This window comes from Myiozetetes cayanensis, unplaced genomic scaffold (assembly GCF_022539395.1).
Source record: "Myiozetetes cayanensis isolate MyiCay16 unplaced genomic scaffold, myiCay2020 scf5-8, whole genome shotgun sequence".
NCBI classification, from domain to species: Eukaryota; Metazoa; Chordata; class Aves; order Passeriformes; family Tyrannidae; genus Myiozetetes; species Myiozetetes cayanensis.
Window position 1 is genome coordinate 112,745,636 of NW_026087742.1, and position 27,784 is coordinate 112,773,419.

Consider the following 27,784-nt stretch of genomic DNA (forward strand, 5'->3'; position numbering starts at 1 on the left):
TGTGGTGTGCTGTCCTACATATCCAGTCAGCCAAGCATAACAGATGGTTTTCTACTCTCCTTCACTCCTTTGACCTGTTGCTCAACACACTTCCATTTACCTGTTTGTTCAGGAGCAGAGTTCTCTACCTGCCCTGTGCTGACACTGTGGGTTGTTTCTGATAACCCTGGCCTATCAGGTGGCCCCTTGTTGCCTGAGAAATCACCTGAAACATGGATTGGGTGGGAATTTAATGGCAAGAAGGAATTGTGGAACTCGTTGTGGTTACTCATTATTCTTTCTCTCGGTTATTATGTTGTAATACCCTGAACTGGGGGGGCAAAGGGGAAGTAGTGTTAAGGCCTTGAACCTGTGGAGAAGACACCAGTGCTAAAATAGAACAGCCTGGGAATAAGGTTCTCTCGCAATTATATTATTTAAAAAGTTATGTTATAAATGAGTGCTGCCACAAAGCCCTACCAGACTGAGTGGGGGAGGGTGGGGGGACCAGAACTAAAACAACAAAACACACAGCCAAATAAAAAAATAATAGGCTTTCACATGAAAATAGCCACAATAGTGTTTCCATTTCCCTTCCAAAAGTGAGCGCTGTCCCTTCTTTTATAAGGAAATATTATGTTTCCTTACTGGGGGTTACTACTCATATTTACATGCCTGTTTATTTCACTACTTTGCTGAAAGTTCCCAACTCTTTCCTTCTCCTTCCTGCTCTAAGCAGGGTGAGGTTTTATACTTGGTGTGATGCCATTTCTGTACATTAGGAAAAGTGACAAGGCCTATCAGAGGGAGAGCAGGAATGGATGTGGCACAAAGTCTGGCACCACACCCTTCTTTTAAGCTCATCATTCTGAAACAATGAGTGTAAGGGATCTTCATTTTTTTATCTCTCTATCCAAGCCAGCCTGGTGTAAGATACAAGTTCACAGTCTGATGTTAACTCTGCAAAAAAAAAATTAAAAATCATTTTAGAGCTGCAGGATCCAGAGTCACATTCTAAACATACAGATAACTATTCTGAATTATTTTATACTTACTCTGACACAGTGAATGCACTGCAAGTAGGATAACCACCCTTGTGTGCTGGATGCTGGAGAAAACCAGGCAGAGGTCCAGTGTGCACTGAGATGTACAGGAAAAATAAATTAAAGCAGACTATACAAAGCTAAAGGCCCATCAGCTTTGGTCTTTGAAAAAGCAAATGACTTGTACATGCAGCTTAGATCCTTGAAAAAACTCCCCTTACTGCTCCTCTGCTCATTGAAAACTTCTGGTGAGTCATTTTGAATGAATAAATGGTTCTCCCTCCCAAAATTAACACTGTCTTGCCAAGAACAATGTTTTCAAAATTCAAATGCTGCATTATTTCAGTTTACCCAAGCACCAACATGAAGACAGTCCCAATATGGCCAGTGTCCTGGGATGCATCAGGAAGAGCACTGCCAGCAGGTCAGGGAGGGGATCCTGCCCCTCTGCTCAGCCCTAACGAGGCACATCTGCAGTGCTGTGTCCAGTCTGGGCTCCTCAGGACAGGAGGGACGTGGAGCTCTTGGGGCAGGTCCAGAGGAAGATGCAAAGATGCTGAAGGGATGGAGCATCTCTGGGAGCAGGAAAGGCTGAGAGAGCTGGGACTGTTCAGCCTCCAGAGCACACACTGAGAGGGGACCTCCCCCAGGTCTGTGGGGTCTGCAGGGAGGGGGCAGAGGATGGACCAGGCTCTGCTCGGGGGGGCCCAGCAATGGCACAAGAGGAAGGGGCAGGAACTGATGCCCAGCAAGTTCCACCTGGGCAGGAGGAAGAACTTCTTTGCTGGGCAGTGACCCAGCACTGAACAGATCACCCAGAGAGGGTGTGGAGTCTCCCTCACTGGGGATATTCCAAAACCATTTGGACACAATCCTGTGCCATGTGCTCTGGGATGACCCTGCTGGAGCAGGGAGGTGGGACCAGATGACCCCACTGTGGTCCCTTTCAACCTGACCCATCCTGTGATTCTGTGAATACTCTCTACACATCCCTTTTGAAACTGGGTACTCGTGCAGAAGGGTTCATGGGATGGGTAAGGTGAGAAGCAAGAAAGGCCCCAGCCCTTGCCAACTGTTAAAAGATGTAGCCAGGCGTGAGAAGAGCACATCCCCTGGACAGGGCAGAGCTGGTGCCTGCTTCCCATCACCTTTAAATCTGAAGCAGTGCTCTGACTGTGAACACTGGCCAGTCACACCACAGTGGCACGGCTGCATAAGGCTTCGGGGGGACTCTGATGCAGGCAACACTTCTTGCAAGAGCTAAAACTGGGACACCTTCCTTGAATACAAAAAGCCTGAGTAGTTCTTGCCGTGGCCACCGCCTCTGGGGGTGGTTCTTGGCTGCACAGAAACACTTCACATGGGGAGTGGTGAAGTTCCCTGAACTGAAAGTTTAAGCCCCCTGGAGGAAGAAGGGCACTCTTTTTTTTTCCTGGGCACCAAGCCTCTGTGGTGGCCCGTTATATAAAATTATAGGCATTGCTGGTTAGATTTCTGGTGTTGTGTGACTGCAGTGTCTGCTGTCAGGCACAGCAGGGCTGGGCCCTGACAGACCCTGCTAACAACAAACTGATGAGACTTAGGAATCATGGAATCAATTAGGTTGGAAAAGACCTCTGAGATCATCGAGTCCACGCCCACCATGTCAACTAGACACTGAGTGCCACGCCCAGTCTTTCCTTAAACACCTCCAGGGACGGTGACTCCACCACCTCCCTGGGCAGCCCATTCCAATGTTTAACAACCCGTTTTGGGAAGAAATTCTTCCTAGTGTCCAACCTAAACTTCCCCTGGCATAACTTCAGGCTGTGTCCTCTCATCCTAGAGCGCTGAACTTGGGATACAGAGGCACAGGTGCTCAGGTACATGGCCAGGGCTTGGCTTTGGAAACACAAGGCACGTCCAGAGAAGGGCAATGAAGCCGGTGAAGGGTCTGGAGCACCAGCCTGGTGAGGAGTGGCTGAAGGAGCTGGGGGTGTTTAGCCTGGAGAAAAGGAGGCTCAGGGGGACCTTCTTGCTCTCTACAACTTCCAGACAGGACGTTGAAGCCAGGTGGAGGTCGGGCTCTTCTCACAAGCAACCAGCAACAGAATGAAAAGAAATAGTCTTAAACTGCACCAGGGGAGGTTTAGGTTGGACATCAGGAAGAATTTCTTCACATAAAGGGTGATCAGACATTGGAATGAACTGCCCAGGGAGGTGGTGGAGTCCCCATCCCTGGAGAGGCTGGACATGTTACTCAGTGCCCTGGTCCAGCTGACCACGGTGGCGTTGGGTCACAGGCTGGACCCGATGACTTCAGAGGCCTTTTCCAACCTGCGACTGGTTCCGTGATCCCGTTCGAACGCTCCGGGACGCCTCCATCCAGCGGCGCCCGGGGGATAGAAGAGACACCCAGCCGGTGCAAAACGGGTGCTGTGCCGCGCTCAGCGGAGCCCGGGGAGCCTCCCGGGGCAGGGCTGCGGGGTCTCGGGTGCGCTCATCCAGCGGGAAGGGCTGCGGGTGGCGGAGAGGAGGCACCCCGAGCCAGGGCGGGTGGAGGGGCATGGGCACGGACAGGGATAAGGGCAGGGATAGGGATAAGGGCAGGGATAGGGATAAGGGCAGGGATAGGGACGGCGACAGCGCCGCCGCCCCCCGCACTACACTTCCCGCCCTGCTCCGCGCCGCGGCCCCGCCGCCTTCCGCTGGCGCGTGGTTTCCGGAGCGGATCGGAACCCGGAGCGCGGATCCGATCCGGGCTCTGGCCATTCCCGGGGCAGGTAACGCCGGTCCCCCCGCGCTCCTCCCGCCCGCACCCCGCGCCCTCCCACGGGGCTCCCCCCGGCCGGGACCACCCCCTCGCCCGGCCCCGCCGCGGCCCCTCCCGCCGCCCCCGAGCCGCGCCGAGCGGCGGGGCCGGGGCGGCGCGGCGGCGGCTCCGAAGCCGCTCCCGGGGCGGCGGGCTGCGGCCCCGCCGCCTCCTCCTCCTCGTCCTCGTCCTCCTCCGCCGCCGCCGCCTCCTCCAGGCCGCCTGTTCTTTGTTACAGCGGCCGGGAGGGCGGTAGCGAAGGGGGCGAGGCGGGTCCGAGGCAAAACCCGGCGGAGCCGCTCCCGGATCGCGGCCCCGGGCGGGCTCCGGGAGGGGTGGAGGCGGCGCGGCACCGGCGGGGCCGGCGGGGCGGGGTGGGTGGGGTGTCCGCGGGGATCGGCCCGCGCAGGGAAGGGGACCCTTCGGGGCCGCGGGGATGCGGGGCTGGGCGCGGGGAAGCGCCTCGGCTTGGCCGCGGGGGCTCGGGAATGGATTGAGGGGGTGCCGGCGGGGGGGGGGGGGGAGGAATTCCATGTGTGATCCAAAGGGAAGCGGGGAAGAAGAGGAGGAGGCAGGTGTAGGGATGCTGATCCTGCCCCGGCGGGAGAAGGTGGCGGCGGCGGGAGCCTTAGGAGACAAAAGGGAGGGAAAGCCGCGGGCTGCGGCGCTCGGCACACGTGAATTTTCTGCAGTACGCTCGTTTCCATTAAACTTTGCGTGTACTTCGTGCACACGGTGATGGGGAGCGCTGGGAAGGGCAGGTGGCGCCGACTCCCAGCCGGTGTGTTACTCCGTGCCCCCAACCCCGACTGATGCAGGGATCACCCCCTGCTCCTCCGTAAGAACTGAGAGAATGGCCGTAATTTTGGGGGGGGGGAATACAAGGCCTCTCTGTAGTTTTTGCCAGATGTGCCGCGATTACTTTGAGCAGTGGCATGAATTAAGTTTGACTGCCTCATGAGGAAAACTGCTTTTTTAAATGGGTTCGCGCACACGTGCATCTGCAGCACCCACCCACTTGTGCTTTCAAGTTGTTTATTCACACTTTACTAGAAGCCCATTCTAAACCTACGGAAAACTGAAGAAAGGGAAGCTTTAATTTTACGTGGTTGGTCATTAAGTTCAAACACCGATTCTTAGGCACTGGATTTAATTTTTTAAGTTACTCTTGCTTATTTTTTTTTTTTAAATCCATTTGCAAGATCGGAATTACTCAGCTTACCACTGGAGCCTGATTTCTTCCTTCAGCAATTTATTAGGGGAGAGTGTGTTTTTACATCAGTTCTTATATTTTTGGATCCTTAATGGCATGAGTGGTCCCCTTACGGTAACTCCCATGTCGTGCTCTGCAAGCAGGTACCTGTGATGCTGCAGCGTCTTCATTTGGGTTCCCTCAAGTTCCAGATATGTTTGGAGGCCTGTGTGGAAGCTGGAATTTTTGTGTATAGCTGTGTGCTCTATTCTCAGGCACGAAGTCACTCATTTAATTATACAATCCAAAACAAAAGTGGTTTTCTGCTCTTTTACTGTCATCAGAATTAGACCTTGTACCTGGTCTTGCTTCTTCTGTGTAGCTTTTCACCTGATTATTCACCGCTAATGATCGCTCTCTGTTTCATATAAAAAATACTTGGAATTCCAAGAAGCTTTGATTATCTCTGCAAGGCAAGAGCAGCATTACGAGCAGTGGGATGAGTGACTTAATTGAGTATTTTTCTGGTACAAGTGCTTGAAAAGAAAAAAAAAAAAATCAGACATGACCCAGAGCAACAGCAGGAAGAGGGTAAAAAAGTTCTGACGCCTGTCTTCAGTGCCATCATGTGAGCCCACGTGGAACAACGTGACTCTGTTTACCAGCTGCAGCGGGTGGCACGGTGTCGTTTATCTCAAAAACTCCTGGGGAAATACATGTGAGATTCGGGAGGAGTTTTGAAGCCTATGGGTGAGGAGTGTGAGTCTGTAAAGCAGAATTTTGAAGCAGATAAATGGTGTTTATTTCAGAGCACAGCGGGTCGTCGTGCCGGGCGCGGGAGTGGTGGGTGAGGGATCAGAAATCCTGCGACGTGCAAAACAAAGATCTTTGCTGCAGAGATGAAAACTGTGCTAATGCAAGTGGTAACTGAGGTGTGGTGTCCTTACCCACTGCGTGAGGGACCTCTGAGGGACCTTCACGCTTTCTCCCCATCACCTTGAACAACATTGATGCTACTGCGATTTCTCCGCCCCTTTGTTGCTATTCTCATCCGACGGGCCCTGGAACAAGACTGATGTTGCTGCTCCTGTAAAAACACATGTCCTCAATCTGCTGTTTGTCAAGGATGCGACACAGGAACATCTTGGAAGGGGAATGCCTTTGCTGAGCAGGTTACACAGCAGCATTGCTGGTGTGGCTGCACTGCATCCCTGAACCATTGACCGAGGACACTATTTGTTAATTCAGCCATATTTAGGATTAAAGTCTTGTCAGGACATCAGCTATCTAAAAATAGTACACCTCTGTACACCTCTTGAAACAGTGCAAAGCATCCGCATAAAGTCTTGGTTAAAAAGCAAAGCAAACCCATTTTTTACATCAGCTTACAATGCACTTTCTGTGGCTGCTTTTGAACCGTTGTACTTTGGATTTCCCTAAATACCTGTTGCATTGTTTGCTGTGCTTTCAGGGTAAGAGCTTTTGGGGAAATTTCCTGAATTTGCTGATATGCTCAGCACTGGGCTTTGTATAAATGTTTGTTATGTTATATAAGTTTAGTCCCCAAAAGCTGTAGCCAAAAAAGGCCCAGCTTGTGCCACAGATAGGCAGTGCTGGCCCCTTCCCAGGGCAGAGGATGTTAGGAGGGATCCTGCTGTTGGCAGGTGGAGTTGGACAGGGCAGAGCTTGGGACAGACAGTGTGGGAAAGTCAGGCTGCCCATACTCCAAATTTCCAAAATTCCCCTTAGGCTGTTGCCCAGGTAGCTGAGTAATGGGATCCCTCCTGCAGTGACCAAGAGCTGGAGTGGCTTTCCACCCAGTGCCTATCTGTGTGGGGATGGAGCCCTTTGCCAACTGGGAGTTGTTTATGGATTGTTTATTGGTGAAGGAACCTGTTTGATGCTTCTGGTGGAGGCTGAAGGTGGAGCAGGGTGTGGGTGCAGCTGGAATCAGATGTTGCTCCCAGGCTTTAGCAGCAGACTTGGCACAAGTGTGGAATCCCTCCTGAAGCAGTGAAAGGGATTGTGTGGGACTTGTGCTGAGAAGTACCTGTGCAGAAGTAGCTGCTGCTCTGGGCTCCAGCCTGAGGCAGATTTCCACAGCCCAGGCAGGCAGAGCACATGGAGCATCAGTCTTCAAGAGGAAACTCCTAATGGAGGGTCCTGCTCGTGCCCTGATCCTGAGTAATGACTGTTCTTGTGCATATCTTTGGCTTGGCTTTTGTTGCAGTAGTAGCAAATGCTTTATCTATTTTCAAACAGGGCTCTGCTAGTTTGGTGTGTCGTGTTTCCTCTCCTCTTGTGCTCCTCCCTCTCGCAGGCTCTCTCTTTCTCCTTCCCATTCTCTTCTTGACCAATATACTTTCTGTTTCTGCAGCCTGATCTCTCTCAGACTTGGGTCATGATCTTTGTGTTGCTTTGCCCCTCACTGGGTTATTGGGAAAATTGCTTATTTGAAGAGGAGAGCCTTTTCATGGTTAGAAAAGGGAGAGCTATCTGCTGTTGTGATCTTAGCCATAAATCATCAGACTTTTTGCCATAATTTAGTCATTGAGGAGCAATAGATAGTGTTCATGCAAGTCCTTAATACAGGCTGACAAAAATGAAGTGAATGTAGATCATCCTTATTTAATTGTGAAAGCAAATTGGTGAGTTACCATTTCATGGAAGGCAGTGACAGAGATGAGATTTGTTTTCCCAGGTTTTCTGATACTCATTACCACAATATACCTCAGCCTTTAGAAAAAATCTGTGACTTTACCTCTAGTTTTTAGGTTCTTGGGATTATTGTGTTTATTAAATAAGTAATCTGCCTTTCAGAGATAATTTTTTAAGCTACTGTTCAGTAGAATGTTGCACTGGGCCTTGTTTCTGCAGTCACTGGGGGTTTTAACAACTTTAATTTCTTTAACTTTCCATTGATACTCCTGCAGGGACATTAATGTGTTTGGATGTGCTCTGGGCCTTCACAAAGGGATGTTTACATAATATGGAAAGTAAAAGTCATTCAGAACTAACTTCATCTTTTGTATTTTGGCAGGTTTAAAAAATGGCTGAAGATGGCAGTGATGAGATTATGTTTATTTGTAAGTATCAGGAAAAAGATCTGACTCTCACATTGTGTGGCTTGTCTACTCAGAGTGTTTGAAATTAAAGGCTAAAACAGACTTAAGATTTTATATTTAGAAAAATATTTTATTAAAGGAAGCTCAAACAGCTTATGGAGGAATAGAGAGGAGGGTGTGTAATTTAAGCGTACACATTCTGATGCTGTTGGCAAACACACAAGGAAACCTCAGAATGTGAGTGAGCAGAACAGCTTTTTCATGGCTGGAGTAAGTGAGATTGAAGGCCTTAACACCAGTGTAAGCCTTTGTTTATCCAGCCAGCTTTAGCAACCAGAGGTGTCTGTGGGGAGCTCTGACCTCTGGCCCGACCTGAAGATCTGCACCTCCACGGGAGGGGCAGGCAGGCTCATTATTCTTTCAGAGCAAGCCCGGTTTGAGATGCATCAACTGCTGTGACAAGTCTCACTCGCAGCATTCACTGCCTGTGCTTCGTGTTTCTGCCCTCTGTGTCACCCTGTGTGCCAGGCTGGGCTCTGTGGCCTGGGATCTGGGATTGTGGGATCGTGATGCCTGAGGGAAGGCTGCAGCAGTGGTGTGCCAGGGAGTGTGGTGGGCAGTGCCCCATCCTCGGTGGAGCTTGTCAAGCAGCTTGTTTCCCAGTGGCACATTAGCCCTGCAGCCTCGCCTTTGTCACCAGCCTGGACGTGCAGGGTCTGGTGTCACCGTGGAAACAAGAGATGCAGAGTCCACTCACCTGCTTGTGTGAGCAGAGAGGGCCCTGATATCGTGGATGCAATCAGGGCAGACCAGAATGTGTCCTTGGGTTTTGGATCCGTGGCATTTTACCCCTGATGGCTCCACAGGTGCACTTTAACCTTATGGCAACTGTATCAGAAAGTTCCACTTTTCCCTCCACCGCAGATTCCTTCAAAAACAGTGTTGACTGTTGGCATTTTTACTGAGTTGCAGGTACCAGTAGTGAAGTTACCTTGTCTTCCCCTTCATTAAAAGATCCTGGTGGATAGCAACAAGAATGGAGATGTGATGCCATTCCTTAATTGCACAGATAGAAGGTGTCACACACACGATTTTCCTCTTTCCAGTGAAGTCTGTGGTCTTTGAATGTCTCGAGTTTTCTTGTGCTCTCCGTAATTGGTTTTTCCCATGGGATGTGGAGACTGCTTATGTTCTGAAAAAGCAGAGTTGTTACCAGTGATACTGTGCACTCCCAGAACTAACAACCTTGAGTACATATTTCATAGACAAGAGAGTTTTGGAATATTTTTTTATAGAAGTCTGTGAATACAGTTCCCCCGGAGGTATTTTGTGCTTATTCCCATGCTAATTTTTGTGGTTCTCCTGTGTCTGTAATCTCTTGAAAGGGTCACATATAGTAAGGGCAATGGCTGCTGTAAGGTATGCCTTGGATATTGAGACATGCCACACAATGCCAGTGTCATTTTCCCTGGATTTGGTCATTCCTCTGCAAAGGAGTGAGAGGAATGTGTGGTTTATTCCTGCATGTAGTTGTGGACAGTGCTGTCTGAACCCGTACAGTGGCTTGTCTTTGCAGGAGTGAGGAGTGCCTTGATGCAATCAGGAGATAAGAAAAACACAAAGTTCCCTTTGACAGCAAAGCCTGTGTGAGAAGCTGCTGCTCTGGCTATTCCTTCCTGTCCTGGTTGGTTGTGACAGCCCTTTGTGGGTGATAATCCAGTTCTTTTCAGCAGTCTGGTTTACACATTCCTCTGTGGCTCCTCTCTGCTTTGGGAAATCTGCATTTAGCCCGGGTTATTTCGGGAATATTAAGCGCAGTGTGAGCTACAGGCTCACCCAAAGGAGTGGGGATGGTGGGACAGTAAACAGGACAGCTGTAGGCTGAGTTTAGATGCTGGTGCTGTGTGGATGGCACTTCCCCACGGATCCTTTCCTCTGACACAACTGTCTGGTGCTGTACAGCCAGCCAGACTGGGAAATGAATTCAGCTGAAAAATAAAGTGATGGGAAGAGCTGGTTGTCTCATTCCCTGGTTCACCAGCAGGCAGCACAAACAGGAGGCAGCAGCCAGGCTTGGGGGTTGCATCAGTCAGTACTGCTGTTTGTCAAATCTATGTGAATTTTCACTGCTAAGCTGTTTTTGTTGCCAGAAGAAGAAACAGTGTGGAGCTATGTTCTGCAGTTTGGGATCCCTTGTTTTAGAAGAAGTCCTTTTATTCACTGGGACAAATACCTGGGGGGAGAATTTTCCAGTTAGGAGCTCAGAGTGGCTTTACCAGAGGGGACATATCTTGGAATGACACGGCTTTTGTCCTGTCTCTTCCCAAACAAGGTGTAGTGATCCTCTTCTTTGCATCCTTCCTGGGGTTACCTGACTTGCCCTTGTAAGTGTGGAGCTCAGATGGAAATGGCACTGCAGGAATATAACCCCTGTGTGATGATCTCCTCTGAAGCTGTGTCAGCAGCTGACCAGGCAGGGCAGTTTGGCAGCTATTTTTTCACAGTGAAGCAATGTATATGCATTTGGAATCCTGTTAAGTTAGCTTATTTTAGAAAGCCTCAAATTATCCTGGTCTGAAAATGGTTCCTTAGGAACCACTCAGTTCTGGGTAATTTACAGCCACTTAAACTAAAAGTTAATTTAGGTAAACTGACAGTGAACTAAGTGTATTGTGCAGCCAGATGACTTGTCTGGAAAGGCACCAGGAGGTATCTTGGAGGTCTGTCTCCCTGCTCTGTGGGTGAGAAGTGTGTGTGGACCAGGCATAGCTCTGGGCAGAGCTGGGCTCCCAAAACATGCTTGTGCTGAGGTCTGTGCCAGTTCTGGTACTGATTTATGCCTCCTGTCACTGAAAACACCACATTAGCCAGGCTTTTTCTGAAAAACCAGGTTGTGGGGAAGGTAGTAATGTGATTTTCTTTATCTGCTACGTGTTACAGCACTTTATCTGAAGAATAATGCCATCTTTAAGCAGAATATTTACTGTGGATATAAGGCAATTATTTTCCCTCTGAGAGAGGATTTAAACAATTGTCTTCTGATAGCACTGATCACAGTGTGTGTTATCTCACCTATACAGGTGCCAGCTATCAACTCGGTGATGTTCAATTATTCATGTTCTTTTAAGCAATATAAATAAACATCTGCCTCTCTATGTATGTATTTTGCCTGGTGCCAGGTTTGGCTTGGAAGAAGGAGGCAGCTGCCTCACTAAAGTGTCTTATCAACCTTTTCTCTCTGCTTCCTTGCAGGGTGTGAGGACTGTGGGCAGTACCATGATTCAGAGTGTCCTGAGCTGGGCCCAGTGGTGACAGTCAAAGACTCCTTTGTCTTGAGCAGGGCAAGGTAAGGAGTGTTTGAGTTAGTCCTGCCCAACCCAACACCCCTGTCCGTCCTTTAAAACATATCTGACGTCTAATGGATGTCGCTGACAGCTGGAAAGAGAAGTCCCAGCGGGCTGCAGAAATTTATGGAAAGCACATGGCCTTGATTAAATAGAAAAATTGATGCACACACTTGAGTGCTGTACTGAACTGAAGCCAAAAAAATAACTTGCCGCTCATCAGGATTTGGTTTCTCCGCAGAGGTTTCTGGCAAAAAGTCAGGTGGTGCCAGATGGGGTGATGACTTCTGTCTTGGTTGAGTACCTGCCACTTTTTCCCCTCCTCAGATGCACTGTATTAGTTTCTGAGAAGTGTGTGAGGATTTCTCATTCATGCTGTATCCTCCTGCTTGGTCTGAACTCCGTCATTCCTCCACTTAGAAGCAAAACAAGTTGTTCTCATTATTGTGGGTCTTTAGGAATGATTAGGGGTAATAGTTCTGTCAGAAAATCTGTGACAGCACAGCAGAAACGCTCATGTTTGCCAAAAGAAACAAATAGACTAAATCTAGTGGGGAGCAAACAACACTGAGTAGTGATTTTTACAGAGAAAGACAATCAGGCGTTGTCAGCAAAATTCATATTAGGATGCAAAATGTAAGGCTCAGGAAAGGAACCAGCTATTGTGAAGATGTAGTGCAAATCCAAAAAGGGAAGAGAGTTCAGATGGAGTTCAAATGGATTATATAATGTGCTCAAGGCTTCTGTGTTTCTTCCTGGGGGAGTCACAGGCAGAAAACATGGGCACGTGGGCAGCAAGTCTGGCACCTGCTGGCTATGTAGGCCGTAGTGTGTATTCCCAGGATCATTTTATAACAAATACTGGATGTGCCATGTGGGGCAGGATGCTCCTGGTGTCCCACCCTGTGCACTGGCAGCACCAGTGCAGGAGCTGTCACTGGCTTTCTGGGCCTTCCCAGAAGAGGAACTGCCCTGCAGCACCTGCCAGGCAACACCTTCCTGTGCCTGGAAAAGCCTGCCATGGACGATGTCCTGCAGCAGATGTTAATGGTTCACAGCCCTGACACTAGAGGTGCTTTGTTCTGGGGGGTAATTTCAAAATAGGAACGACAGAAACTGGGGACGGAGGTGCTTTTCTTGTACACAGAATCTGGGCAGTGCAGTAAGTCTCCAGCCTGCACTACACAGATGGAGTGACAAGTTAAACTGTTATTTCTTACCTTTTATCTGTTTTCTTTTTCCCTGCATTTTAATGCTTTTACTTATTTGTACGGTGGAAAATTACTGTAGTGTCCAGAATTTCCAACTGTGAACGTTTGCAAACATTGTGCTTGCACTGGTTTTCAGTGTTTTCTTTTTGACATTCAAATGCCAGCTTTTCCTTAGTGGAAGTTTGGGCTGCTGGACAGTAGATTTGAGAGGAGAATTAAAAAACTGCCTGTATGACAGAAAAAATGTATTTATTTTCCTGAAGAGTTTACAGCTGAAATCAGGTAAGATAAGAAAAGGAAAATAAAAACGTATGGGCAGCCTTTGTTTTACATCTGGGAACAGCAGCTGAGAGAGTTGTCTGAGGTTGAGGGCAAGTTTAACCACAAAGTGGATATGACTCTCTTAAAAAACAGTCTAGTTGTTTAACCACAATTGTTGTTTCCTCTGTCCTAATGAAGAGATAAAATGAATAAACCATAAAGATTATAAAGGAACTTCACTGTCTCTAACATTGCTTATTCTATGTTTAAAACCGAAAACATTTTTTTTTTCAGTTAATTTGCTTATCACTATGATTTCTTTTTGTATTTCTCTTCATCCAGACACTGAAGCAGTTCTGCCAGTGTCAACTTTTGTAGTCTGTAGCCTGTCTGATTATTTTGAGCTTTTCATCTGTTAGACCTGAAAAAACAGAGTTGCAGTTGGGGTCTGTAAAGGCAATATGGTGGTTCCAGTCATATGATTTTTTGGGGGGAAGATGTTCTCTGTGTATTCTATGTAGTAATAATTTTTATTGGCACAGAAACACTTGTAATCAATGTGTCAGTGTTTGTAATCAGGGATCTACGAGGCAGATGGTAAACTTCCAGGGCTTTCATCTTAAGGGCTTTGATCTGCATAAGTCTATAAAGTGTTAATTTGGGGAGGGATATAGTTTATTTTTTAAAGTAAGCATGATCATAACCGAAGACCTATAGGATAATTCATTTGGGAAGAGGCCTCAGGATATTCCAGTCAGAACTTCTAACATCCATGCTGAACCACTAATTTGTTTCATTTTTATGCATTTTTTTTGTCCCTTCTACTCTTGCCATATGCCCATTTTTGATGTTTTTCCTGTACTGGGAGCCTGAAAAAGGAGGCAGTAAATCATTAGGATCCCCTGAGCGCAGAGCAGAGGGGAACAGTCGCTTCCCTCAATCTGTAGGTTGCTCCTCCAAATCATCCAGGCTGTGTTTGGCCCCCTTTGCTGCTGGGACACAACCTCATGTCCACCTTGCTGCCCACCACCCCATCCAGAGTCTTTCTCCCTGGTGATGGCGCTGGCTGAGGTTCTTCCTTCCCAGGTGCAGGATTTTGCATTTGTCCCTGGAATTTTACATGGTTCATGGCAGTGTATCCAGGCTACCCAGGTTCCTCTGGATAGTCCTGCCCTCACGTGTATGGACTGTGAAAGTGCACTCCCTTGTCCCTTCTAGGTTGTTAAGGATTGTTTAACAGTACAGGTTCCCAGCACAGCTCTCTGTGGTGGTGCCCCAGTTGTTGTGGCCTCCAGGTAAAGAACCACTGATCATGACCCTCTAAGCCTGACCACCCAATGAATTATTTCCTCTAGTAGTTGTGTACCCATCCAAGACCATAACATTCCAGCTGGGATACAGAGAGAATTGTTGAAGGCCTAAAAAAAGTAATCTCCCTTAAGTTGAAGGGAAATGGCATCTATTGCTTTTCCCTCGTCCACAGAGCGTTTTATCCTGGAAAACAAACAGTTTGTCAGGTATGAGTTGCCCTTATTCAATCCATGGGGACTCTTTTCGGTCACCTTCTCCTCATGTGACCATAAATGCCTCCCAGAAGGTCTTGTTCCATGATTTTCCCAGGGGCTGAAGTGAGGCCAATCAGCCTGTAGTTCCCTTTGGAATATAATTCTTTTTTGAAGATGGGTGTAACATTTGTCTTCCTTCAGTCATCATCATAGAATGGTTTGGGTTGGAAGTGGCTTTAAAGATCATCCAGTTCCCTTACCATGGGCAGGGATGCCATTCACTAGACCAGGTTTCTCCAAGCCCCATCCAACCTGTCCTTGAACACCTCCAGGGATGGGGAATCCACAGGTTCTCTGGACAGCCATTCCAATGCCTCACTTCTCTTGAAGTAAAGAATTTCTTCCTAATATCTAATCTAAATCTCTCCTCATTTAGTTTAAAACCATTGCCCCTTGTCCTGTCACTATCCACCTGTGCAAAAAGTGACTCTCTCTCTTTTTCATAAGCCCACTGAAAGGCCACAGTGAGATCTCCCTGGAGCCTTCTCTTCTCCAGGCTGAACAACCCCAGCTCTCTCAGCCTTTCCTACAGCAGATCATCCTTGTGGCCTCCTCTGGACCCACTCCAGCAGGTCCACATCTTTCCTGATGGATGCAGCACTGCAGGTGGGGTCTCATGAGGGCAGAGTAGAGGGGGAGTCATCAGAAACCTCCTCTGATGCCCATGATCTTCCCAAGACAATTGAGTGTAGTCTCAGTATGGTATTGGACTACTTTGCTGGGATTCTCAGGTGCAGCCAGTCCAGGTAGGTTCCTGGGCTTACATGGACTGGGCTTTCTCAGGTAATCACTGATTTGTCCCTCCTCCACTGCTGGTAGTTGTTCTCCTCTATTTATAAATCTTCCCAGAGTTTAGGGTGTGTTGATCAGAAAACTTTGCTGTCACCAGGGACTGGAGAAATACACGTTGACTTCTTTCTTTCCTGGGTTCCTGCAGTGTTGTCCCATGTGTAACTATTTTTTTTTCTTAATTCTCTCTTCAATGTTTAGATCATCTCTGCCTCCTAATTTGGAGATAAGACAACTGGAAGATGGGACTGAAGGAGTGTTTGCTCTGACCCAGCTGGTGAAACGCACCCAGTTTGGCCCATTTGAATGCAAGAGAGTTCTCAAGCTGGAAAAAGAAACGGATTTTCCCCTGAAGGTGAGACACAGCACAGGTCTCAAAGCAAGAACAAACCCTCAGTTTTGCCTGTGAGGACTTGATGCCATCTAAAACTATGGAAAAAAGTGTATGTAGGGGGATTATTTGGAACATCTTTTAGGTCTGCTCTGTAATGGATGAGTTAAAGAACCATTCTCTGGGCAAGGTACAGAAGAACCAAACTAGTGGCTCATTCTGTGTTTGAAGTGTTATAAGAGATACTGTCAGGAAAACTGGCTGTCTTTCACCTTCTGCATGTGATGATACAAGAGGGACAACAACTATGGCAGTTAATGAGTCTCTTCAATTTGATTGTTTAGCAAAATAAGTTTGGGTTTTTTTCTGCCTTGCATTTGTTTTATTCCTCTCTTGACGAGTCTTGGCAGGAAAAATACCACACTAAAAATGGAATTCAGTCTTAGTTTTCACTAATATCTAAGTCAGAAATGAAGACTTGGGAATGTAACTCGAGCTGATGGGTGTTTCACAGCGTGTTTCGCTCCATCCTCCTGTTTCCAGCCATTTTTTGAGAAACTGGTGGTGGCTGTAGCAAGAATTCTTAGGATAGGAAGTCAGTTTGTTCCCATCCTGCCCCTGGTAGTCTGTCTCAGACTTACCCATCTGAAGGTGTGACTGATAAATGGAACACCCCTGACTGCAGGAGTTGAGGCTTGCCTTGTCCCTGGCGTGGGCTGAAAAGAAGCCGCTGCAAAACCAGGAAATTAAAATCTTCCTTAACTTTGTGTGTTATTTGTCGGGGGGTTTATTACGTGCACGTTTTCCTTGGTAGGTGTTCCAGAAGGATGGGCCCCTGGTGTATTTTGACACCACAAACGAGGACGATTGCAACTGGATGATGATGGTGCGGCCGGCCACCGAGTACGAGCATCAAAACTTAACTGCCTTCCAGCAGGACAACGACATTTACTTCACCACCTGCCAGGACATCCCACCAGGGACTGAGCTGCGAGTGTGGTATGCAGCTTTTTACGCCAAAAAAATGGAAAAGCCAATGCTGAAGCAGGTCCCTAGTGTTGCCAATGGTATGTGTGGGGGCCTTTCTTCCTTCCTAAGGGCCCGGTGCTGACAGGGACTGGCAGTCCCTTGCTGTTGTAGTTGACAGGGCTGTTTATCCAGTAGGCTCTGCCCCCTGAGTCAGGCTAACCTGCATACAGGGGTGCCCTGCGAGAAGAAAGCACAGATGCTTCACCGTGGTACAGCCAAGTTTTTGAAAACAAAAGGCCTAGTTGGTGACTGAGCCTCTTCAGAGGGAACAAACTGGATAAATAGTTCCTAACTAAAGAATTGGTGGTTGCATTTCTGTTTTTCTGGGTAGAAGGGCAAAGGAGCTCGAGTATCAGTGAAATCTAAACGTGCAGATTTTCTAAGGAAGCCATTCCTCTTCAGCTGCAGTGAAAGTGTTTTGGTTTTGCACAAAACTGTTACACAGTTCTGAAAAAACTACATTTATCTTAAGACATGGGACCCACTAGAATGAGGATCCACATGAACTGTTTGTGCGTTGGAAAGAAAGGCAGCAGATTTTTTAGAATCTGATTTGGAATTGCCAGAAGTCTGTTGTTCCTCTGCCCCTTTGTTTGCAAGGGCACATTTTCCTATTGCTCTGGAGTTGGGAGTGTTCCCTGAACGGTATTACTGCTTATGCTGAGTGTAATTTGGGGTGACAAGTGCTTGGGGGAGAGGCCATTGCCCTCAGCTTTATGGTTGAATCTTGATCATAAGCAGAATCTCAAGTGCTACAGCTGAATTATTGCAGTTAACAGGTTTTTCTGAATTGTGTTTTTGGTTGGTATTGAGAGGTTTCGTCTTTTTCCTCTTTAGTTTAACCTGTTCATGTATTATTGCATGGATATGGGTATTTAAAAATATTGTTTAAGTATGTCCTGCTCTCTCTGTTCAGCACTTTCACTGTACACTCCAAACTATTAAAGGCACACTGCATGAGATTCAGGTATAAGAATGTCCTGGTTAAAATTTGACATGAGGAATGTTATTTGCAGGCCTGTTACAGAGTGAAACTTTTTTGACTACGGTTACTGCTCTCAGCACAGAGCAAGAGAATCAAAAGGTCTGGAAAGTAAAGAAGATGAACTCTTTTTCCTCTTCACAGATATGTGCTTGGCAGCGATGGAATCTGATAAAGAGGCGAATAAGGTCTCTTCAAAAACTTCTTCTGCTGTCTTACCCCATAAAAAAACGAAAAAATCCAGTATATCAGCAGCTGATCCAGCAGGTAGGCAAAATTACAGTGTTTTTAAGGAGGTAGAAAACAGATCTACAGAGCTGTTAGGTCTGTATATATATGTATATATAAAGTTATATATCTTACAGCAAATATTAATTTAGAGAGGATTTGAAAGTCTGGGTTTTTCTTTTAATTTTCATGGGCACAGTGCTTAAAATACCTATGCAGGTTAAAAAGAAACAGAGAGGTCAAACCTCTAGGCAGGTGATTTTTATGAAAAACAGAACTGCTCCTGACTTTGGAGGTGGTTGGTGTTGGGGTGGGGGCAATCCTAAAGAAAGTCTTCAGACTCTCTGTGCAAAGTGTAACAGTTTAAATGATCAGGTTCTAGAAGGAAAAATGAGACTCTGAGTAGATGTAAGAACAGTTTGGAAATTACAAAAATACTGGCCATCCCCAAATTACAATAATACCAGAAGTTTATTGAGATTGTTCTGGATTATGGGAACTCAAATTTAGATAAACTCATAAGCAATACAGATGCTGTTGGGAAAGAACATATGGCTGAGGAAATAGAACAGTCAGAGTACATAATGTGGAGATCAGGATCAAAGAAAACCATTCTGTGACCTGCTCTTTAAAAGGTCTCTTTCCTAAATTTTGCTTATTAATACTAAAAGTAACCAGGAGGAGAGTTGTTGTAGATGTGTACAAAGCAGTTCATCAGAAGATCCATTTGTTCCTCTTGGATACTGTCACAGCTAAAATGGGAAGTTGACTGGGGAGTTGCCTTTGAGCTTGTCATTACTGATTTTTCTGGGGGTAAATCATGAAGAATTTGAACAGCCCCTCCCACATCCTTCATCCTGCTGTCTGAAAGTCCAGCTTCAACAGGAACAAAACGCTGCCTGTTTGTATTTTGAGAACCCTAAAGTGTTCCCACCGATGGTGCTTCCAAACCAAAATATTCTCCTTTTGATTCTGACTGTTGGCCTCAAGTCATACAGAGCAGTTGCCAGCTGACAGATCTGTGGCTCCAAGTAAACCACGCTGCCCTGTGGCCGCCCTGGAAGCCTGAGGAAGTGGGAACTTAAATAGGACCTGACTCTTCCTGACAAACCAGAGCACAACTAGGGTTTCTGGGCTTACTGCTTGAGGCAGCTGAGGGGGAAGGGAAGTGCAGAGTCAGGGAAAATTAAGTTAGGCAGAATCTTGGGGTTTAGGTTTGCTGGTTTTATCCTCCTGGACAGGTCTCTCAAGAAGTTCTTTACGTCCCCTGTGAAGAAGGAATTTCTGTTGCTGTATTGTCTAGTAATTTCTTATTTATTTGTTTATTTGTTTGTTTGTTACAGCATGGATGAGATCACACCCTTGTAGTGCAGAATGTTGAACATAACTTGTAGCAGGGAACAGCCTCTGCCTCAGAGAATCTGTTATTTTGGTTTAAGAGCCAACACTGAAAAGTAGGAAGAACTTTACTGTCCCATCGCAGATGGGGTCCTCAGGCAGAGAGAGATGAACTGACCTGCTAATGATCACCCAGGAAATCTGTGGCAGAAACTGAAGCACAGTTTGAATTCCCCGTGCTGCCATTCACTTACCCAAACTTCAGTGTCATCCTCCTTCTCTGAGGGAGTCTTGTACACTGTGGAATATTCAGCTTTGTGCGAGCCAAAAAAAAATCTCTGAATTGGTCCAGATTTATTGGATCCTCTTGACAAATTCAGACAGATTATTCAAGGACTAGAATACAATGGACTCTGAAAAGAGTAACCATTTTCCTCTTTTCTTCTTTTTCATTCCAGTTCCATTTTCCCCCTAATTTCTTCTTTATTTTTGCCATCTGTCCTGAGCTTGAAAAAAACATTAAATTAAAACATTAATATGGTGGTTTCATAGCACATTTGATTAATGGAACTGCTCAAACCCAGATTTGCATTGTCCTCACCCACGCTTCCATTAATCCAAATGTTCTTACTCTGCAGTGCTCTTCACAGAGAGCAAGGAGGCTTCTCCTGCTTCTCTCCTCAGCTGACCCAAAAAAACAATGGTAACTCCAGTTTTAAAGGTGCTAAAAATCGCATTATATGATGCCTTTTATAAACACAGTTCTTTAGAAACTGATAAAGGAACCCTCAGGACTTTACAAGAGCACTCTCTCCTGGCATATTTAGTATCTTCTGGTGTTTCCAAGTGCTCGTGTTTGGAAAATCCTGAAGTGATCCCAGCTGCCCCCATGGGCCGCTTAAATTTGTAACCTGTGATACTCAGGGAGATACTGCAAGATAAACAAAGCTGCAGGGATTTACCACCTTCCCATTTCCAAGGCTTTTCAGTATTTCTTCTTGCTGTGATTTAGTGAACCCTCCAGAAGGCAGTGGAACAGCAGAAGCAAAGCCCATCCAGTGGACGTGTAAAGTGTGTTCATTTGCTTTCCAAGAGCCTCAGCTGCTGACAGGTAAGAAGTGCTAGAAATTCATGAGAGATTACTGAGAACCAACAGCAGAATTCTGCTCTTCCACAGCTGTGGAGCTGTGACAATCCACGATGGAGTAAGATAAAGGTTTTAGGTTTTGTGTTTCTTTGAGAAAAAGGGTAGCAGGGAAGGTAAAACAGTGATATTTTGGATCTGAGTGATAAGTCTGTGGTGATAAGTCTAAACATAAAACAAGTTTAATGTTGAATCTAGAAGAAATAAAACTGTTGTCTAGAGGATGACGTGTGACTGTCAGGAAAATCAAGGATGGGGAGCTGCATGTAAGGTCAGTGATGCCAGCTTATGCTTTGGAATATTTTCTGTCTGGTATTTATGTCACATATTTAGTAAAGGTAATGAAATACTTTTTTTTTTTCCTGCATTTTGTTTGCAGCTATATTATGCAGGTTTTTTAAAGAAAATATTTAGAAGCTCTGACCATTCAATGAATTGTTTTTGAAGAGGGGGCTTAGGCCCCTAAATAACTTGGACATTTGGAAAAATGTACCTGTTATTAGTAAGCACAACCTTTCTAGATATCACAACAGTGATATCTAACAAATCCCCTAAAAAATTCAGTCCTTGTAATTGTGTCAGTGTTTAATAAATGATATGCTTTTATTTAGGAAGGTATTGGGACTACATTTGAAATATTTTGAAGTGAGTCTCTGGAAAGAGAGATATGGACCTGGTAGATGGGTTTCAGCTGGATCTGATGGAATATTTCGTGACAGTTTCTTTCCTCCTTACTCTCTTACTCTTTGCCATCCACCCAGAGCACTTGCTGAGTCACCTGGAACAAGCCAAAGGTGCCCCCCAACCCAGCCCAAATGATGCTGTGGCAGAGAAGGCAGCAGAGGCTCTCCCCACGGACCTGCCAGTGCCCAGCGATGCAGCCAGTGCCAGCACAGACTCCAGGAGAAAGGCCAGGAGGGGGAGAAAGGCCAAAACAGCAAAAGCAGAAGCACCTCTTGTCATTGATGAAGAGAAAGATCCTGCAGGTGAAACAGAACTTAAGAAAATGAGAAAATGTTAAGCAGTATATCCACTCATCAGATCTGTATTGATGCCTTCTCAGCAAGGCCTAAAAGGTAGCACAGAGACAAGATGGAGGTTTTTAGTTAGACCAGGAAAGCAGACAATGAACAGACTTCGTTAATTATCTCCAGGGGCCTTGTCTGTGCTGGATGTTGCAGGACCTACATTTAGATTGCCTGCATTCTCCTATGGAGGTCTCAGAACAGGCTGGGGGATGAAGGGGTTGAGAGCAGCCCAACCGAGAAGGACTGGTGGGTGAGAGGCTGGACATGAGCCAGCAAAGTGTGCTGACAGCTCAAACAACAGCCATGTCCTGGGCTGCCCTCGAGGGAGGTGGTTCTGACCCTCTGCTCTGCCCTCATGAGACCCTTCCTGGGGTGTTGCATCCAGCTCTGGGGTCCTCAGCACCCAGAGGACATGGAGCTGTTGGACTGGGTCCAGAGGAAGCCTGCAAAGACCTCCCCTGTAAAGACAGGCTGAAAGACCTGGGGTTGTTCAGGCTGGAGAGGAGAAGGCTCCAGGGAGACCTGAGAGCCCCTTCCAGTGCCTAAAGGAGTCCTGTAAGAAAGATGGGAACAGACCTTTTAACAGGGCCTGTGTGATAAGACAAGGGCGGAATGGCTTTAAACTAAAAGAAGGACAGTTTAGATTAAATATGAGGATGAAATTTTTTGCAATGAGGGTGGTAAAACACTGGCACAGGTTGCTCAGAGAGGTGGTGGATGCTCATCCCGTTCAAGGGCAGTTTGGGCAGGGCTCTGAGCAACCTGGTCTAGTGAGAGATGTTCCTGCCCATGGCAGGGGGGTTGGACTAGCTGACTTTTAAGGGTCCATTCCAACCCACGCTGTTTTATGACTCTTTGAACATGTTTGTGGACAATTAACTTGTCCATTGCCACATCTTATTACAAATTCTGCATTTGAGGTTGTATTTCTAGCTGTCCACATTAATACTGTATTTTTGTGGTGTGTTTGCAGTGGGACACGTGGCTGACGTTGTAACTGAGGTCCCTGCAGAAGAGGTAGCTCTGCCTCCACCTGCAGAGGAGAGGATTATGGATTTGGTTTTAGGAAAGATGCCTAGCACCACAAATAGCATCAGTTCAGTGACAAAGTAAGTGTTCTGGAATGCAGTATTTCCTCTTGGGTTTAATTAAGGTTGTGTAGCATGTAGCAGCTCTTGCTAGACTTCTGGGCCCACAGACGCTCTTTTTTTATCAGCATAAAACTGTGTGATGATGCTGGTGCTGCTGCCGCTGCAAGAGCTGACTTTTGAGTGCCACAAACATGGCCTGTGCACTGGAAGATGGTGTGACATTGGTGGTAGAATTTTTGGAACATGAATGAGAATTTCATTTTCCATCGCAGTGCTGCTTTTATTCAGTGTGATTCCAAAAGCCTCCTGCAGCTGCAAGGTGAAATATTACTCCCACTGAATGTTGGTGATAAGACAGGGAAAGAAATTTTTGCTAAAAAAACCAATTTGCTAACCATTATTATTATTATTCAGTCTTGCTTGTCAACTCATGAATGACTTCATGTTGGTTTTGTATGATACTTCAGATTTAGAGCAGTGGGAGGGGAAAACTTTGGTATAACAGAACCTCAGGGAGACTCTTAAGTATCGTTTGATTAATTTGGGTTCTTTTGTGTCTTTTTGTCTTGGTAAAATTGGCCTCTTGAATTATTTTTTTTTAACAACAAAACACTCGATTTTTCAAAATTAGCTAGTAATGGTATATATTGAAGTCCTTAGCAGACACAGAGCCATCAAAAATGCATTTCAGAGCGTGGTTGTGCTGGGAGATAGCACAGTGCTGCTGCTTGGCAATGCCCTTTGCCTGGGAACTGCCAAGGTTTCCAAGCTGAAACAGCGCTGGTGTTTTCAGAGGATGAGCAGAACAGATCCTTGCTGTTCCTCTGAGGGGGCCTGCAGAGAGAATCTGCTGCTGCTTTTTGCCTTGTTCATGCTGGGTGACGATAATTTGGAATGAGACACACTCTGGCATCTGCTGCTTCCAAGGGGGGGTGGCCTGGGTGGGGGGGGGCACCTTGGCATTGAGGAAGCTCCATCCAGGCTCCCTCCCTCCCTCCCTCCTGCCAGGAGCTGAGCATAGCACTCCTCCAGCTTCTGCCAGCTGGTGGAACTCTCTTGCAACCTGTTGGGATACCTTTCAGTCCCTGCCTTTTTCTCTGATCCAGTAGGTTTGCTCATCACCAAAACACCATGTCCCTCAAAAGAAGTTTAATTCTCTCTAGTAGACACAGGATACGGCGGAAGCTGATAAAGCAGCTTGGGGAGCACAAGCGGGTCTATCAGTGCAGTATCTGCAGTAAGATCTTCCAGAACAGCAGCAACCTCAGCAGGCACATCCGTTCTCATGGTGGGTTTGCTCTTTGCCTCACTTGGGGATTCAGTTTTTGTCTCTTGTGGCCTCCACCTTTGAGTAAAATAGCTGGGCTGCTTTTATGTACTGGGATACGTGGCTATAGGAGAGCTGGTTTTCCTTTTTCATTTCTTTTAGCTCTCTCTAGGAAACTCTTTTAGTTATGCAGACCAAAGCATGAGAAGAGTAACAGCTGAAAGTTGGAGTATTTAAAATTTGAATTGAGTACATCTTTTAAACAAGGGCAAGGATGCACTGTTTATTCCAAAACTATTCTTGCCTTAAAATGTCTACATATATATATCAACCCCACCCTCACAAGCATAAGAGTAACATAGCTGTGTAAATGTCAGCTGACATTTAGCTTGTGATCTGCAGTTGCAGGGGTCTGTGTCCTATTCTAAGGGCTCAGTGAAAAATAATCACCGAAAAAGGGTGGGGAAGCTAAACCAAATTGTTGGAAATGGTTAAAATCCACAATTTGGGTCTCCTGAATTACTGTTTTTCATCAGTAGCCTGTTTGCAGTTTGCTTGTGCTTTGGTTTTTCCCGTGTCTTGCTTGGAGTTGGTTATAATCCATCACTGACTACTTTCCTTTTATCTTGGTTGATCCCCTCAGGTGACAAACTGTTTAAATGTGAGGAATGTTCAAAGCTGTTCAGCAGGAAGGAGAGCTTGAAGCAGCACGTTTCATACAAGCACAGTAGAAACGAAGTGAGTGGAAATGACTCTGGAAATGACTCTTGGGCTCTTGCTGAGGTCAGGTGGGAAGGTGCAGGGATATTCCAGGTGCCAGCTGGGCAGCTTGGGTCAGTTCCATGTGGGCAGGGATCCCGTGGGAGTGAGACAAGACTGATAGGGGAGAGGTAACATCTTCTGCTTGATGAATTTGCAAAGTGTGGACGTGCTTTTGAGCACATACAAGCCCTTTTCTGTATCCGAATTTCCTGTAGAAAGTTACTTCAGGCATCGGTTACAGCAAGGCAAGCTGGAGTTAGCTAGACCTGCTTGCTGTAGAGGTGAGATCTGACTTGAGTTTATGGCACTAAATAGGACTGTTCCAGTCTTGTTTGCCTGTGCTTTTCATTTATCACCACCTGTAGTGTCCTTTAATGTGTGAACTGTGGGCTAAGAGTGCGAACTCTGCCTGTTGGTGAGGGCCTTTTTGGTGCTGCTGCCATAGGAATATTAATAACACACCCATAAGTGGCACCTTATTAGTGAATATTCCCATTTCTGCTTGGCATCAAGGTCCTTAGATCTCAGATTGCTGCCATCTGTTCTGGAGGATGAGTCAGATCACATCTTATTTCCCAGACATTCTGTGTCTGTGTTGGACTGGGGGGGTTATCAGGAAGACTGTGACAAGCACACAGCTGGTATATGGTCTTTTTTTTTTTAATAGCTCAGATGTAGGAACATGGCAGGATGACACAGCATCAGAGTTTTGCATCAGTGGGTATTTAAATGTCCTCTTGAAGGAATAAAAATTGGAAAAGACAGAAAGCAGAGAAAATAGTTGAGATTTAGAATTTCTCTGTCAGACATGACTTGGATTTTTCTCTGACTTAAACTCTTCCTGTTTGCAATCCTCAGGTTGACAGTGAGTACAGGTACAAATGCAACACCTGTGAAAAGGCCTTTCGGGTAGAGAGTGCACTGGAATTCCATAACTGCAGGACAGGTGAGAACGGATAACTGCTCCACTCCCTCTGGCATCTCTACTCCATTTGGGGGTGATGTCCACAAATCCATCTCAGCATAGAAACTACAGAAGGAGGGTCCTATTTCCCTCAAAAAAAAAAGAAAGGTCTTTTTTTTTATAAGAAAAGTGTAACCAATAATCTGTAGAGCAAAATGTCCAGTTAGGTATTGCTTTGTTTAGTATCTCCTATTCACCTGTCTAATATCCTCACTGGTATTTCATTTGTATGTTCACAGATAACCTGTCACCATCTCTGTTTGATTTTCTTTCCTGAAACTAAGTTCCACCTCATTTCTCTGAAACAGAGGAACTGGAAAGGGGATCAGTACTAGTGATAGTTGTGGTTTCCTACAATGTCACTTTTATTCAGCTTTTTAAATGTTTTCTACTTGCAATAGTGTCTCTAGATGTTTTTTCCTTAGTGTCACTAGAACCTGTCCTTTTCTCCTATAGCCATCCCTTGTGGTTACTCACATTATTTATGCTGGGTGATCCTATGCTTAGAAAATGATGTCCTGGTTTCCTTTTGTTGGACCCACTATAACTGTCAGTCCAGAATGCCCCAGGTAATTGCCCCTCAGAGCACCATTCAAAGCAGGGTTTCTCATTTCCTTTCAGAGGGTACAGCTTGTGTAAAACCTCAGCCTTGTGCAGAATGGAAAGTGATGCCAAGTAACCTCAGTATTCTGTTTATTCAAGGACAGCAGCTCATGTTTCCTCTGAGCTGACCAATACAAGCAGCAATTTCTCATAGAATAGAATCACAGAATCATTAAGGTTGGAAAAGACCCCCAAGATCATCGGGTCAAACCTTTGACTGAGAAGGTCAAAGTTTCCTCTATTCTTCAAGGCATCAAATTGTAAATTCTTTGGGATGGTTGCAGCACTGGCAGATTCCATCTACAGGACCATGTTTTTGTGTTCCAAGAAGGGTCTCAACTACTGAGAACAAAAGAAATTCCCCATAGGCCTGTTGTCATGTGATGGTACGCTTTTGAGGTTTTATACTTTTTTCTGGAGTATTCTGTACTGGCTGGTGTCAGGAGCCAGTGCTGGCAGAAATATTCTGGTGCTGAGACACAGCTGTGGTGCTGTGTTGCTCTGTGTTTAGTGATTTTACCAACACTAAATATTCAAATCAGTTTTAACAGAATCCACTCCAAACCTTCATTTTAGTGTATGCTAGACCCCAGTGGAAACACCCCATGTGAGGAAGTTACAGTCGTAGATTCCATGTTCAGGTCAGCATCATACATATTTATTACCTTTGAAAAAAAATAAATTTAAAGAAACACTCGTGCTTCTGCATTTCCCTCCTCAACCCATACAATGATGAATAAAAGAACTGCTTGCCTCACAAGCATGCAAAGCTTCTTCCCATCTGTAAAGAGCTCTGCATGGTTTCTCTTGCTTGCAGATGACAAGACTTTCCAGTGTGAGATGTGCTTCAGATTCTTTTCTACAAACAGCAACCTTTCAAAACACAAGAAAAAGCACGGGGATAAGAAGTTTGCCTGTGAAATCTGCAATAAGATGTTCTACAGGAGGGATATCATGCTAGACCATCAAAGAAGACACTTGGGAGGTAAGTTTACTGCAGATCAACCTAATTATTACTCTCAAAACAGCAGTAGAGGTGAGAAAGTTAGGAAAATGGCTGTGTGCATTAGATTCTTCTGGATGGTAGCTGTCATTTTATTGTCAGTTACCTGATCCAGAGTAGCAACTTCCAGCAAAATGTGACATTTATTAAAAATAATAGTCATGGATCCTGCAGGGGAGTTGTCTAATTCTGTGAAAAACTTTCTAGGAGATGCACTTGCTTTTTTTTTCAGCCTCATGTGATTGAATCCAGTGCTTCTAACAGTCATGTGAAAGCTGCTTGGCTTATTATGCAGTAGTTTAGACTAGCTGATTTTAATTATGATTTGAATTCTGTTCTTCTTTTTTTTTAAAAAAAAAATTGTGTGGTAGCTTTAAAATCTGAAGGCAGAGAATTAACCTGCCATGTACAACTGGAAGTGGCTACTATAGAAGTATAGTATCAATAGGATGCTGTGGGATGTTATCTTTCAAACACCTGAGAATATATGAGAATGAGATTATGAGAGTTTACTGTGCAAAATCTCAAGCATCTAAGGATGTTGTAGGTACTGAGAGACTGGAAAAACTTCACAGATTGCTAAATATGGATTAAAATGCCTTTGGTGATCTAGATGATAAAACCAAAGGTGATTTAAAAAGAACAGCCAGACTGTCTGACTTTGTGTTTTGGGCATAGGTGATTGTCACTGGCTCTTTTTTGTGGTTCAGGCCTTTGTGTCAAGAACCAGAGGAGAGACAGAGGACAAGGGGCTGAATGACAATGGACAAGTGT

The 27,784-nt window shown here is 45.8% G+C and overlaps 1 protein-coding gene across 7 annotated transcripts in view; it reads left to right on the forward strand.

The window, feature by feature from the left end:
• The first annotated feature begins 3,704 nt into the window (after window positions 1-3,704).
• Window positions 3,705-27,784, forward strand: part of PRDM15 (PR/SET domain 15) — a 38,606-nt gene continuing 14,526 nt past the window's right edge. For 2 of the 7 annotated variants that reach the window (XM_050332776.1, XM_050332780.1), the window contains exons 1-12: window positions 4,405-8,091; window positions 11,323-11,416; window positions 15,442-15,595; window positions 16,386-16,638; window positions 17,727-17,849; window positions 20,161-20,259; window positions 21,054-21,278; window positions 22,294-22,429; window positions 23,518-23,699; window positions 24,322-24,416; window positions 25,299-25,386; window positions 26,825-26,992. In XM_050332776.1, coding sequence (XP_050188733.1) covers window positions 8,055-8,091; window positions 11,323-11,416; window positions 15,442-15,595; window positions 16,386-16,638; window positions 17,727-17,849; window positions 20,161-20,259; window positions 21,054-21,278; window positions 22,294-22,429; window positions 23,518-23,699; window positions 24,322-24,416; window positions 25,299-25,386; window positions 26,825-26,992 — 1,654 coding nt within the window. In that variant the 5' untranslated portion in view covers window positions 4,405-8,054. Of the gene's footprint in view, window positions 3,785-4,404; window positions 8,092-11,322; window positions 11,417-15,441; window positions 15,596-16,385; window positions 16,639-17,726; window positions 17,850-20,160; window positions 20,260-21,053; window positions 21,279-22,293; window positions 22,430-23,517; window positions 23,700-24,321; window positions 24,417-25,298; window positions 25,387-26,824; window positions 26,993-27,784 lie in introns of those variants that run through there. The other 5 variants (XM_050332778.1, XM_050332779.1, XM_050332782.1 and 2 more) reach the window with 5 other exon arrangements.